This window comes from Nicotiana attenuata, unplaced genomic scaffold (assembly GCF_001879085.1).
Source record: "Nicotiana attenuata strain UT unplaced genomic scaffold, NIATTr2, whole genome shotgun sequence".
Classification (NCBI taxonomy): domain Eukaryota; kingdom Viridiplantae; phylum Streptophyta; class Magnoliopsida; order Solanales; family Solanaceae; genus Nicotiana; species Nicotiana attenuata.
In genome coordinates, this window is record NW_017670680.1 from 405,876 (window position 1) to 418,335 (window position 12,460).

Here is a 12,460-nt window from a genome sequence, read left to right on the forward strand (position 1 = left end):
TGTATATATATATATATATATATATATATATATATATATATATATATATATATATATATATATATATATATATATATATATATAGGTATGACGTGGCTCAGTCTCGTCTTTGTATAGTTATGTTTCCATTAGAGGTCTGAAGACAGCATGTCTAGTTGGATAGTATGTGTCCTTGCCGGCTTCCAGTTTTGAGATGTATAGTTGTCTATAGCAGCCTTGTCAGCTCGCCCTACATATGTTGCACGTATATGTATGTATGCCTTTTGGGTAGATTTCCTTCATGTACTTTATTCTCGTAATTCAGCAGATGTTATCCAGATTTATATTTTAGGCGCATGCTTAGGGGTGTTTGACAAGTAGGACTCAGGCACCCGTCGCGGCCCATCGGTTTGCGTCGTGACAAAAGTGGTATCAGAGCAGTTCGGTCCTAGGGTTGTCTATAGACCGTGTCTAGTAGAGTCTTGTTTATGGGTGTGTTGTGCACCACACTTATAGACAGGAGGCTACAGGACATATATGATGTTATCCTCTTATTTTATCTCAGATCGTACGATACAAGAATTCATGTTCCTAACGATATGTTATATTTTTTGCGATTCCTCCAAAGAGTACGATCACCCAGAAGGGAAAGTCCGTGGCTGGTGAGACTACTAGTCGAGCACCACGAGTTACCAGGGCTCGAGGAGAGTCTCATGGTGAGGTTCCATCTCAGACTTCACATACCCTGCCCTTTCCAGAAGAGCTTTGAGGGGCACCAGCTCCAGCGCCTGCCCATGTACATTCAATACCTTAGTCGGATGCACCGGGTCAGGAGATGAGAGATGATATTCAGCTTAACCCGATTAGTAGCTGCACAGGCTCGGCGTCAGGAAATAGGTATTGGTCATGCAGATAGGTCCGTCAGTGCGAGGGTTCGTGACTTCATTAATTTAGACCCTCCGGTATTCATTGGAGCAGATCCAAACGAGTACCCTCAGGTATTTATTGATAGAATTCAGAGGACGTTAAGGGTAATGAAGGCCACTACAAATGAGTCAGTTGAACTAGCCTCCTATAGACTCTGAGATATTGCAGTTAATTGGTACGAGTCCTGGGAATTGTCCAGAGGTGAGGATGCCCCTCCAGCAGTATGGCAAGAGTTTACAGAGGCTTTTCTTCGTCATTATCTGCCACCACAGCTTAGACGGGCCAGATTTGATAGGTGTTTGACCCTTCAGCAGGGTAACATGAGTGTTCGGGAGTACAGTCTTCAGTTTGATTTCTTGGCTAGGTATGCCCCCACTATTGTATCTAAGATGGAGGATAGGGTTCATCGATTCGTGATGGGATTAGAGCCTCACTTGCTTAACGATTGTATGTCGGTCTCGCTTCAGCCACACATGGATATTTCTCGTATTCAGGCATACGCTCAGGGTGTAGAGGAGCGTAAATAGAAACAGAGGGCTGATCATGAGCATGATAGGGCCCAGAATAAGAGGGCGAGGTCTTTGAGTCCTTCTGGTGAGTTTCAAGGTGGTCAGAGGTAACAGTACCCGAGGTATCCAGCCCAGCCATCAGCTAGCGTGCCCCATCAGTTTGGCGGTAAGAGATTTGATCGTTCCACATATTCAGGGTCTGGTCAGAACTTTAGGGCCTCAGGTTCTCAGTATAGGGGTGAGTCAAATCAGATGAGGTCGCCCTTGCCACGATGTGCTCAATGTGGTAAGAAGCATACCGCGCAGTGTCGTATGGGATTAGCTATTTGTTATACTTGTGGTTATCTGGGCCATGTTATGAGGGATTGTCCGATGAGAGGTGATGCAAGCATAGCTTAGCCAGCGGGATATATAGTTGGTTCGTTATCATCAGTACGCCCCCCTAGGCAAGGTCCACAAGCACCAATGAGTCGTGGTAGAGGCAGAGGAGGAGCATCTAGCTCGAGCGACCCTCAGAACCGCATTTATGCGTTGGCAGGACGATAGGACCAGGAGTCATCACCTGATGTTATTAGAGGTATATTATCAGTCTCCTCATATGATGTGTATGCACTGATTGACCCAGGTTCCACCTTATCATACATTACTCCGTTGGTTGCTAGTAAGTTTGAAATAAAACCTGAATTGGTTAAACCTTTTGAGGTGTCTGCACCTGTTGGGGACTCAGTGATAGCTAAGCAAGTATATAGCGATTGCATAATAGTAGTTCATGGTCGATCTACCGTAGCAGACTTACTCAAGTTAGATATGGTAAAATTTGATGTTATAATGGGTATGGATTGGTTGGCTTCATGTCATACCAACGTTGATTGTAGAAGTTAGAAACTAAGCGTCCACCATACTGTATAGAGAACCGGGTTCTCTATGAGTTTCCACTGAAAACACTAATGAAACTGTATAGCGATCTGGTCCTATATCAGTTCCCACAGTGCTAACTACTGAACCCGTATGTAAATGAGACACAGGATTAGTTCCCACTGTATAGAGAACCAGATTCTCTATAAGTTCCCATTATAAGCAACAGACTGTAAAACCAACCAGTATAGGGAATTAGGTTCTCTAATTGTTCTCGCAGTATCTCGGCAGTAAGTAAAGAACACAGAGGATTTTTACGTGGAAAACTCCCAACTCAAGGGGACAAAAACCACGACCTACACTTGTAGGCTTTCAACTTCACTAACTTGTAAACCCCTATTACGAGCCACTTTGTAATGACTCTATTATAAAGGATTCAACTCAACTAACTTGTGGTACTCTCACCACAAGCCACTTTGTGACTCTCTAGTTACAAAGACTTTGACTAAACCTAGTCACAACATAAACTGGAGAGTTTACGGATTTTGGATTTCCTAAAAATAGCTTCTAAAAAGCAAAATAGGAGTTACAATGAAGAACAAATAACAAAGACTCAACAAACCTAAGGACATAAGATATCTTCAATCTTGGATCCGGTCCTTGAGGCTGAAGCAGCTTTGTTCCTGAGAGAGGTTGTTCTTGCACTTGAGAGGATATTTTCGTTTCTGATTTTGCAAGTCTAGAACCTGAATCTTGTGCCTTGCATAAGGTTTATACTACAAAAGACATCACCTTAGTGATGTCAAATCTTGGTTAGTACATGCCTCTTCTCAATAGGAAGTGACTGTTGCACTGTCTACTGCAGTTGCTTTCCGGCTGTACCGTTAACCTATACTTCTGTCAGGGGAACACCAAGGGATTAGATCCCTAATCTGGTTCCTGTGAATCTAAAGAACACTGCCTAGATTATCTTGAGTCGATTAACTTGAATGATTGTACCAGGCATGCCTCAGGTCCTTTATCTGGTTCTCTCATGAAGTAAGTTGTTTTACCTTCCTTGATGGTATTTATACGTGTGTGACATCACTTACAATGATATAAGCAAGGTAGGTAAAAGTCCTTCCATAGAAAGTTGACTGTTGCATTGTTCCTGTGCAGTAGCGTGCACAGGTAGTAATTTTCCTGCCAGAGAGTTGACTTCATACAGTCTCCTCGGGAACTGGTAGGGACCTGTTTCCTCAGCTAATCCTTCCACTCTGAAGAGTTGAGTTATATCCCACGCTGGATACCAATCTGGAACATTATGATCTTAAGGTCTTGTAGATGTGTAACAGGTTCTTTTTCTGGTTCTGGATGGTAAGTTTGTTAGATCCGCAAAACATAAAGTAAAGTACTTATGCCCAAGGTACTTGTATCCTATCAATTTCCCCCTTTTTTATGGCGACAAACTTAGAATTGATATTCCCCCTGAGAACCAGATCTCCACATTATTCCCCCTACGAATCAGTCATATTCCCCATGAGAACTGAACCTAAGGAGATGATCACAACTGGTTCCTCAAGACTATTTGGTAAATCATCAAAACTCAAAGTACCATATCTTATCAATTTCCCCCTTTTTGATGAATGACAAACCTAGAATTATTCTCCCTGAGAATCAGGTTCCTTATCTGCACTGATCACATCTGGTCTACCCAATATGCTGAGAACGTTTGTCATCATCAAAACATGACATAGTGTAACTTAGAGCAATTTCCCTATTTTAGATGATGACAACCCCAAAATTAATATTCCTCTTGAGAACCAGATTCCTCACATGTTTCCCTGCGGATCAGACCTAGAATCAACATATTGTCAGCAACGTTCCCCCTGTGAAGCAGAGCCATCTTTCATGCACAACACAACATATCAATTCGATTCTATTCCTCCCCCATGTTGACACCTATATAACTTTCCCCTTTTGGCATCATCGAAAAGAATAATAGAAGAAGCACAACCAAAAAGAAGTTCAGCAACATTAACTCGGGCCACTTGGGCAACACATCATAAACAATAATAAGAACAACAAGCGAATGTCAGTGCACAAATAGAGTGATTGCCCATAGTGGAATTATAATAAAAGCACAGTAGTTTCAACAATCCATAATATGAAAATTTAAACAACTAAGTAACAATGTCATCAAATATAGGGATCAAAAGAAGATAAGAATTCAAGGGAATTCAGAAGGAGTGAAAGACATGGATCACTGGGCAGGAGGAAAAGTAAGGGCTAAGGCCTTGATGAGCTTGTCCATTCGTTCGTTTACTCTCCTTTGATCAATGATCATCTGCTCTCTCAATTCCTCCACCTGTTTCTTCAATCTTTCATTCTCACCCTTCAACTTAGCATTCTATTCTGCCAAGGGTCCTCGAGGACCAGGTTCTCAACCTATCTGAGTAGGTTGCGCCATCAATCAGATCACCAAGAATCTCCCTAAGCTTCGTCTCATCAAGAACAGATTCAGTCCCATGCACATATAGCATCATAGTATCACATAAGACATAAAAAAAAATTCTTCTTCTTCAGAAACATTGGGACTTGGAGGAACAAAGAGGTGATTCTATTTTTGGAACTCAACAATGTCAAGAGGTTCCTCTATTTTTCAGCAATATCAGAGCCAACACTCTACCTTACAGCACCTTTTGATACTTCAACATCTTCTCCCTCCAAACCTAATGGATCAACCTTTTGCTTTTCTAAGGAACCAGGTTCCTCACTTACACTACCATTTCTATCCCTGAGCAGCCATGTCTCCGTCTTCTTCTTCTCAATCTGTTTACCCTTATCATGTGTTGCATCTTTCTCAGCCAGCTTTCTTTTCTCCATTATTTTTAATTCTTTCTCACAAATGGAGATTTTTTCCACTTCATTCTCTCTTCCATAGTCACCACATCAGCAGGTCATACCACTTCATCATCAATAATCCTACATATCTCAATCCTCTTTACTGGATCGGAAGAACATAGAACTCAAAGAGAAAAAGATCATCATTATAATTGACTTCATGAGAAGGACTTGAGGGATCAGGTTCCTCATTCAGTCCTCACATTTACCAATTTCTCCATCCTTCAAGACTTCCACAAATCTAACCACAACTTCAGCCTCACGCTCTAGAATATTAGATCTACCATGTTCCCTTTTAGTTAAACTTCCATCAAAATCTACCAAAGACTTCTTGGGGTTTTTGATTCTAATGGAGTTAGGTTTTTGGAAAGTGAGAGAGTTGGGTTCACTTCTGGCATATTTTGAAAGAAGGATTATTTTGAGACAAGGGTGATTTTGGTTTTGAAGAAAAGAATAGGTTTTATATGGGTGTAAGATAGAGAAGTGCCTTTTTTGGGCAACGGGTCAGTTTAGAAAAGGTTTAACATTTTGGACTTCAAAAGTTAGGAGGAGAGGCAGGAGAAAGGAAGAAACAAATTGATGACATGACACTTCAGCAACTTAAAAAGGCATATAATTATTCAAGAGACTACTAACCTGAGTCACAGGAACTAGGTTCCGTGATGGTTTTTGAAACTTTTGAGCAAAGACTCCTAGAAGTGCAAAGTCACTCTTACTTGTTTTTGTCCTGAAACTACCATATGTGTATACCTGTAATAGTATAGATTTGAGTTAGATGTCGCTGAAACACTTTTTAGCATTGTACCTTTCCTTCTTAACATAGCCAATCATCAAGGGACCGGGTCCTCAGTTGAGCTTGATCAACCCCAACTCCAGACAACTTCTTTCAAAATGTTCCCTGCTCAGCGCCTTGGTGAAGATGTCTTCTACCTGATCCTTCGTCTTCCAGAACTTCAAACAAATAAGAACCTTTTCAGCATTGTCCCTGAGAAAATGGTGTCTGACATTAATGTGCTTTGTCCTCTTGTGTTGTACCGGATTCAAGCTGTAAATACACTAAAGTCTTCAAGATGTTGCTTGATCTATACTAGTTGAGCACAACAAGAAACAACAGCCACGTATTCAGTTTCAGTAGTAGGAAGAGCCATACAGTTTGTCTCTTTCTATCCCATTAGATCAAGCATGACCTCAGAAAATGTGTCAGTCCAGATGTGTTGTTTCTATCCACCAGATATTCAACATAATCAGCATCAACATATCCAACCAAGTCCAGGTTATCAACCGAGGGATAGTAGAGAACCAGGTCCTGCATCCCTTTGAGATATCTTAGGATTCTCTTGGCAGCTTTCAGATGATATTCCATTGGATTGGATTGAAACCCAACACACAGACCCACACTAAAAACAATATCTGGTCTGCTACAGAAGTGACCCTATGATACCTCTATGCATGGTCTGATTTATAGGGGAACCAGGTTCATCCAGTCTAGACAAGTAGTTGTGGCGATGGGAGTGTCAATGATTTTGATGTCTCCATGTCAAACCTCTTCAGCAGCTTCTTGCTTCACTTGTACATCTAAGAAGAAATTCAGTTCCCCCATCGTACTCATTTCTAACTCACTTCCCATGAGTTATGCACATTCTTCACATTGGGAGTCAACTGTTGCTCCAAAGATGATTCCAGCAACATAGATCTGCACAATGAGTAGGTTCCTTCCTGATTTCTTCATAAAAAGAGTATTGTCAATTTTTCCTCTTGTAAAGCCATTTTCTAAAGGGAATTTTGACAACCTTTCACACTAAGCACGGGGAGCCTGGCTTCCATAACAGTTCTGTTAGCAGGTCGTGGAACCAGGTTCCACATACTGTTCCTCCCAAGTTGATGGAGCTCTTCTTGCATAGTTGTAATCCAGTCAGCATCTTTCAATGCTTCCTTGATATTCTTAGGCTCTATTTGAGAGAGAAAGGCTGAGAAGGCAAGTGAGTTTCTTGTCTTTGATCTGGTTTGAATTTCTCAGCAGCTGGAGTTCCCTGTACAGCATCCACAACTCTGTTTTCTGCTTCAGATATTATGATTAAGGGACCAGGTTCCTCTATGTAGGCTGGAGTCTCATCTTCAGTTCTGAGGAACATGGTCCATGTAAATCTGGAGTCATCATCCATATTGGCGAGAATATGCACCTATTTCCTCCTCTACTTGGCATCCTCATAGGTCCACATAGATCCATATGGAGGAGATCAAGTGGCCTTGAGATACTAACTTCCTTCTTGGGCTTGAAAGAGGATCGGACTTGCATTTCTTTTACACATGAATCACACACCCTGTGATCCTTGAAGCTTGATTTAAGCAGACCATAAACCAGGTCCTTCTTGACTAATTTGTTCAGCAGCGTGAAACTTGCATAACCGATCCTTCTGTGCCATAGCTCAGCATTATCATTAACAGCACTCAGACAGCCAAGATCCCCTTGTCACAGATTTGGGAAATACCGAGCAGAATCTCTTAGAGGACCAGGTACTCTACTGTTCAATGGACTCATATTGTTCCGATCCTTCCAACTCCCAGAATGTATCCCTTCTTGCCATTTTAAAAGGATACACTCCCTCCTTGCAGGGCCTTCAGTGAAAGGAAATCATTTGTTCTTCCAGTTATGAGCTTCGAGCAATCGTTATTCATGTGACACTGTTAACTGCTCCCTTTCACTGTTCCCTGCACACTTAAGTCAATGATTAGACTTAGGAACCCAAGCCAGCTTGGGTCCCTTATAATGATAGAACAGGCAGATCAAACTTCTTTTTGCCCATGCAGGCAGCACATATTTTCTTTTCAGGGAACCAGGTTCCTCATCAGTACGCCTTTTTTCAACAGAGACTTTGTTTTTCTACAAAGACTGATTTTTAACTTTACAAGAGTCCTTGTAATGACCAGTTAGACTACAGTGAGTGCCCAACCTATTATCGGCCACAGTTGCATACTTCCTATGGGGATTATAGGAGGTTTTAGCCTTTTGGAACTAGATGCCTTGCCTATTTCCATCATTACTCCTATACATAGACGTTATTACATCATAGGAGCGGGTCCATTTAAGTGACTTATCAAGATCATTTTAAACCCTTTTTAAATCCTCCTGAAGTTGTCTATTCTTTTTAAGCTCAAAAACATGGGTTGTTTTACCTTTCTTAAGCTCACTCTCAAGCTCAAGTTGAGCCTTTCTAGCCACTTCCTATCCCTCAGTGTTGTTCATCCATTTTTTGTTTATTTTTTCAACAAGTTGTGTTCTCTAGTTATTTCTTCCACTTGTTTCCTTAAATCTACAATGGGAACTACCATATGATCCCTTTCTTGTTCAGTAGCTGCAATTTTCGCTACTAGAGTATTCTTTTCTTTGCTAAGGGTCTCTATGGTTTCCTTCAAGTCATCTGCCACTAACATCAAATCATCTCTAGATTGTTCAGCATCTCCTAGCTCTATGATTAGGGCATCTTTATCATTAACAAAACTATAATATGTATCAATTAGAACATTTGCTAATGACAACAACTTTTTCGAAGAGTAGGACTTCAGATTTCTCTGAACATCCCTGAAAGTTACCTCATCATTGTCATCCTCTTCATCCTCATCGGACTGAGCCGTCAATGCAAACAATAAATCATATTCCTTTGCTTTATTTTCCACTGCCATCATGGAGTTGCTTCCTGCATCTGGTTCCTCTTCTGATTCACTGGAGGAGTCTCCCCATGCAGCAAGATCTTGCTTCACCGTATTTTCAGCAGCATCTCTTCTGTTGAATTTCCTATCAGGGACCGGGTTCCTCTTAGCTGCTTTAATAGTGTTGTTTTTGTAATTCTCTTGTTTCAGAAGAGGGCAGTCTTTAATAAAGTGTCCAGGCTTTCCACACTTATGACAGTAATAACTTCCTTTGAAATTCATGCTGGAACTTCCTTTCTTTGGGATCCCATCATTTTTACGAACCATCTTCTAAAATCGTTGTGGTCTATTGGTTGACTGACTTTTCTCAAAGTTTGGTGGAGCAGACATGTAGATCCTTTCTAGGTGTTAACCTTTTAGAAAGAACCTGCTCTGATACCAATTTTTAGAAACTAAGCGTCCACCAGACTGTATAGAGAACCGGGTTCTCTATGAGTTTCCACTGAAAACACTAATGAACCAAACTGTATAGCAATCTGGTCCTATATCAGTTCCCACACTACTAACTACTGAACCCGTATGTAAATGAGACACAGGATTAGTTCCCACTGTATAGAGAACCAGATTCTCTATAAGTTCCCAATGTAAGCAACAGACTGCAAAACCAACCAGTATAGGGAATCAGGTTCTCTAATTTTTCTCGCAGTAGCTCGACAGTAACACAAAGGATTTTTACGTGGAAAAATCCCAACTCAAGGGGAAAAAAACCACGACCTACACTTGTAGGCTTTCAACTTCACTAACTTGTAAACCTCTATTACAAGCCATTTTGTAATGACTATATTACAAAGGATTCAACTTAACTAACTTGTGGTACTCTCACCACAAGCCACTTTGTGACTCTCTAGTTATACTGCTATTAGTCCCAGCTCATTGATAAAGTTCTTCAAATCCCTTGCTCCAGGTTTTGACTAAGACTTTGACTAACTTATGATACTCTCACCACAAGCCACTTTGTAATAACTCTATTACAAAGACTTCAATAACTCTAACTTGTAATAACACTATGACAAGCCACTTTATAACTCTTTAGTTACAAAGACTTTAACTTATGACTAAACCTAGTCACAACATAAACTAGAGAGTTTACGGATTTTGGGTTTCCTAAAAACAGCTTTTAAAAGCAAGATAGGAGTTACAATGAAGAAAAAATAACAAAGACACAACAAACCTAAGGACTTAAGATATCTTCAATCTTGGATCTGGTCCTTGAGGTTGAAGCAGCTTTGTTCTTGAGAGAGGTTGTTCTTGCACTTGAGAGGATATTTTAGTTTCTGATTTTGCAAGTCTTGAACCTGATTCTTGTGCCTTGCATAAGGTTTATTCTACAAAAGACATCACATTAGTGATGTCAAATCTTGGTTAGTACATGCCTCTTCTCAATGGAAGTGACTGCTGCAATGTCTGCTGCATTGTCTGCTACACTGTTGCAGGCAGTCACTTTCTACAGTTGCTTTCTAGCTGTACAGTTGACCTATACTTCTGTCAGGGGAACACCAAGGGATCAGGTCCCTAATCTGGTTCCTGTGAATCTAAAGCACACTACCTAGATTATCTTGAGTCGATTAACTTGAATGATTGTACCAAGCATGCCTCATATCCTTTATCTAGTTCTCTCATGAAGTAAGTTGTTTTACCTTCCTTGATGGTATTTATACGTGTGTGACATCACTTACAATGATGTAAGCAAGGTAGGTAAAAGGCCTTCCATAGAAATTTGACAGTTGCACTGTTCCTGTGCAGTAGCGTGTGCAGGCAGTAACTTTCATGCCGGAGAGTTGACTTCATACAGTCTCCTCGGGAACTGGTAGAGACTTATTTCCTCAACTATTCCTTCCACTCTGAAGAGTTGAGTTATATCCCACGCTGGATCCCAACCTGGAACTTTGTGATCTCAATGTCTTGTAGATGTGTAACAGGTTCTTTATCTGGTTCTGGATGGTAAGTTTGTTAGATCATCAATACATAAAGTAAAGTACTTATGCCCAAGGTACGTGTATCCTATCAGTAGATCAAAGATAGTCCGATTTCAATTTCCAGGGGAGCCTGTTTTGGAGTGGAAAGGTAATACGGCATCGCCGAGAGGAAGATTCATTTCTTATATCAAGGCAAGGAAGATGATCAGAAAGGGCTGTATTTATCACTTAGTTCGGGTTCAGGATGTGGAAGTAGAGTCACCAACCATTCAGTCCATCCTTGTGGTTAATGAGTTTCCCAATGTTCTTCCCGATGAGCTTTCGGGTCTCCCGCCAGAGCGAGAAATTGAGTTTGCTATTGACCTACTACCAGATACTCATCCAATATCTATTCCTTCCTATAGAATGGCCCCTGCAGAGCTGGAAGAGTTGAAGGAACAACTAAAGGACTTGCTTGAAAAAGGCTTTATCAGACGTAGTACATCACCGTGGGGAGCACCTGTGTTAATTGTAATAAAGAAAGATTGTTCCATACGGATGTGTATTGATTATAGATAGTTGAATAAGGTAACGATCAAGAATAAGTACCCGCTCCCGAGGATTGACGATTTATTTGATCAGTTGCAAGGTGCCAAGTGTTTTTCAAAAATAGACTTGAGGTCCAGGTACCATCAGGTAAGGGTTAATGATGAAGATATTCCGAAGACATCATTTAGGACCAGATATGGGCACTTCGAGTTTCATGTTATGTCGTTCGATTTGACGAATGCCCCAGTAGTATTCATAGATTTGATGAACCGTGTGTTCAGGCCCTATTTAGATCGGTTCGTAATTGTATTTATCGATGATATATTGGTGTATTCTCGTTCAGAGGCTGAGCATGCAGATCATCTGCGTACTGTGCTCAAAGTTCTATAAGAAGGCAAGTTATATGCAAAATTGTCTAAATCTGAATTCTGGTTGAACTCTGTAGCCTTCCTTGGGCATGTCATTTCGGGTGAAGGCATCCGGGTGGATACACAAAAGATTGAGGCAGTAAAGACTTGGCCTAGACCCAGAACACCGATGGAGGGTCGTAGCTTTCTTGGTTTGGCAGGTTATTACAGGAGATTTGTAGAGGGATTTTCTTCCCTTTCAGCACCTTTGACAAAGTTGACTCAGAAGGGAGCAAAGTTTCAATGGACTGATGCTGCGAACGGAGTTTCCAGGCATTAAAGGACAGATTAACTTCAGCACCAATTCTAACTCTCCCAGAAGGGACCGATGGTTATGTGATCTATTGTGATGCTTCAGGCGTTAGATTGGGTTGTGTGCCGATGCATCATGGTAAGGTTGTAGCATATGCTTCTAGACAACTAAGAAAGCACGAGAAGAACTACCCGACCCACGATTTAGAGTTAGCTGCGCTGATTCATGCACTAAAGATGTGGAGGAACTACTTGTATGGCATTCATGTTGATATCTATACGGATCATAAGAGCCTCCAGTATATCTTCAAGCAAAAGGAATTGAATCTACGTCAAAGAAGATGGTTGGAGCAACTTAAAGACTATGACGTTGATATTTTATATCATCCAGGGAAGGCGAACGTAGTAGTCGAAGCCCTCAGCCGTAGATCTATGGGTAGCATGTCGTATTTACAGCCAGAAAAGAGAGGAATAGCACATGAGGTTCATCAGCTTG

The 12,460-nt window shown here is 41.0% G+C and overlaps 1 protein-coding gene across 1 annotated transcript; it reads right to left on the bottom strand.

The window, feature by feature from the left end:
- Window positions 1-5,345: 5,345 nt before the first annotated feature.
- On the bottom strand, window positions 5,346-6,753 carry LOC109242216. The gene is made up of 5 exons (XM_019409072.1): window positions 6,697-6,753; window positions 6,341-6,585; window positions 6,084-6,198; window positions 5,790-5,903; window positions 5,346-5,483 (listed from the first exon to the last, which is right to left on the bottom strand). The coding sequence occupies exons 1-5, from the start codon at window positions 6,751-6,753 to the stop codon at window positions 5,346-5,348; spliced, it is 669 nt and encodes a 222-aa protein (XP_019264617.1).
- Between the last annotated feature and the right edge of the window lie 5,707 nt (window positions 6,754-12,460).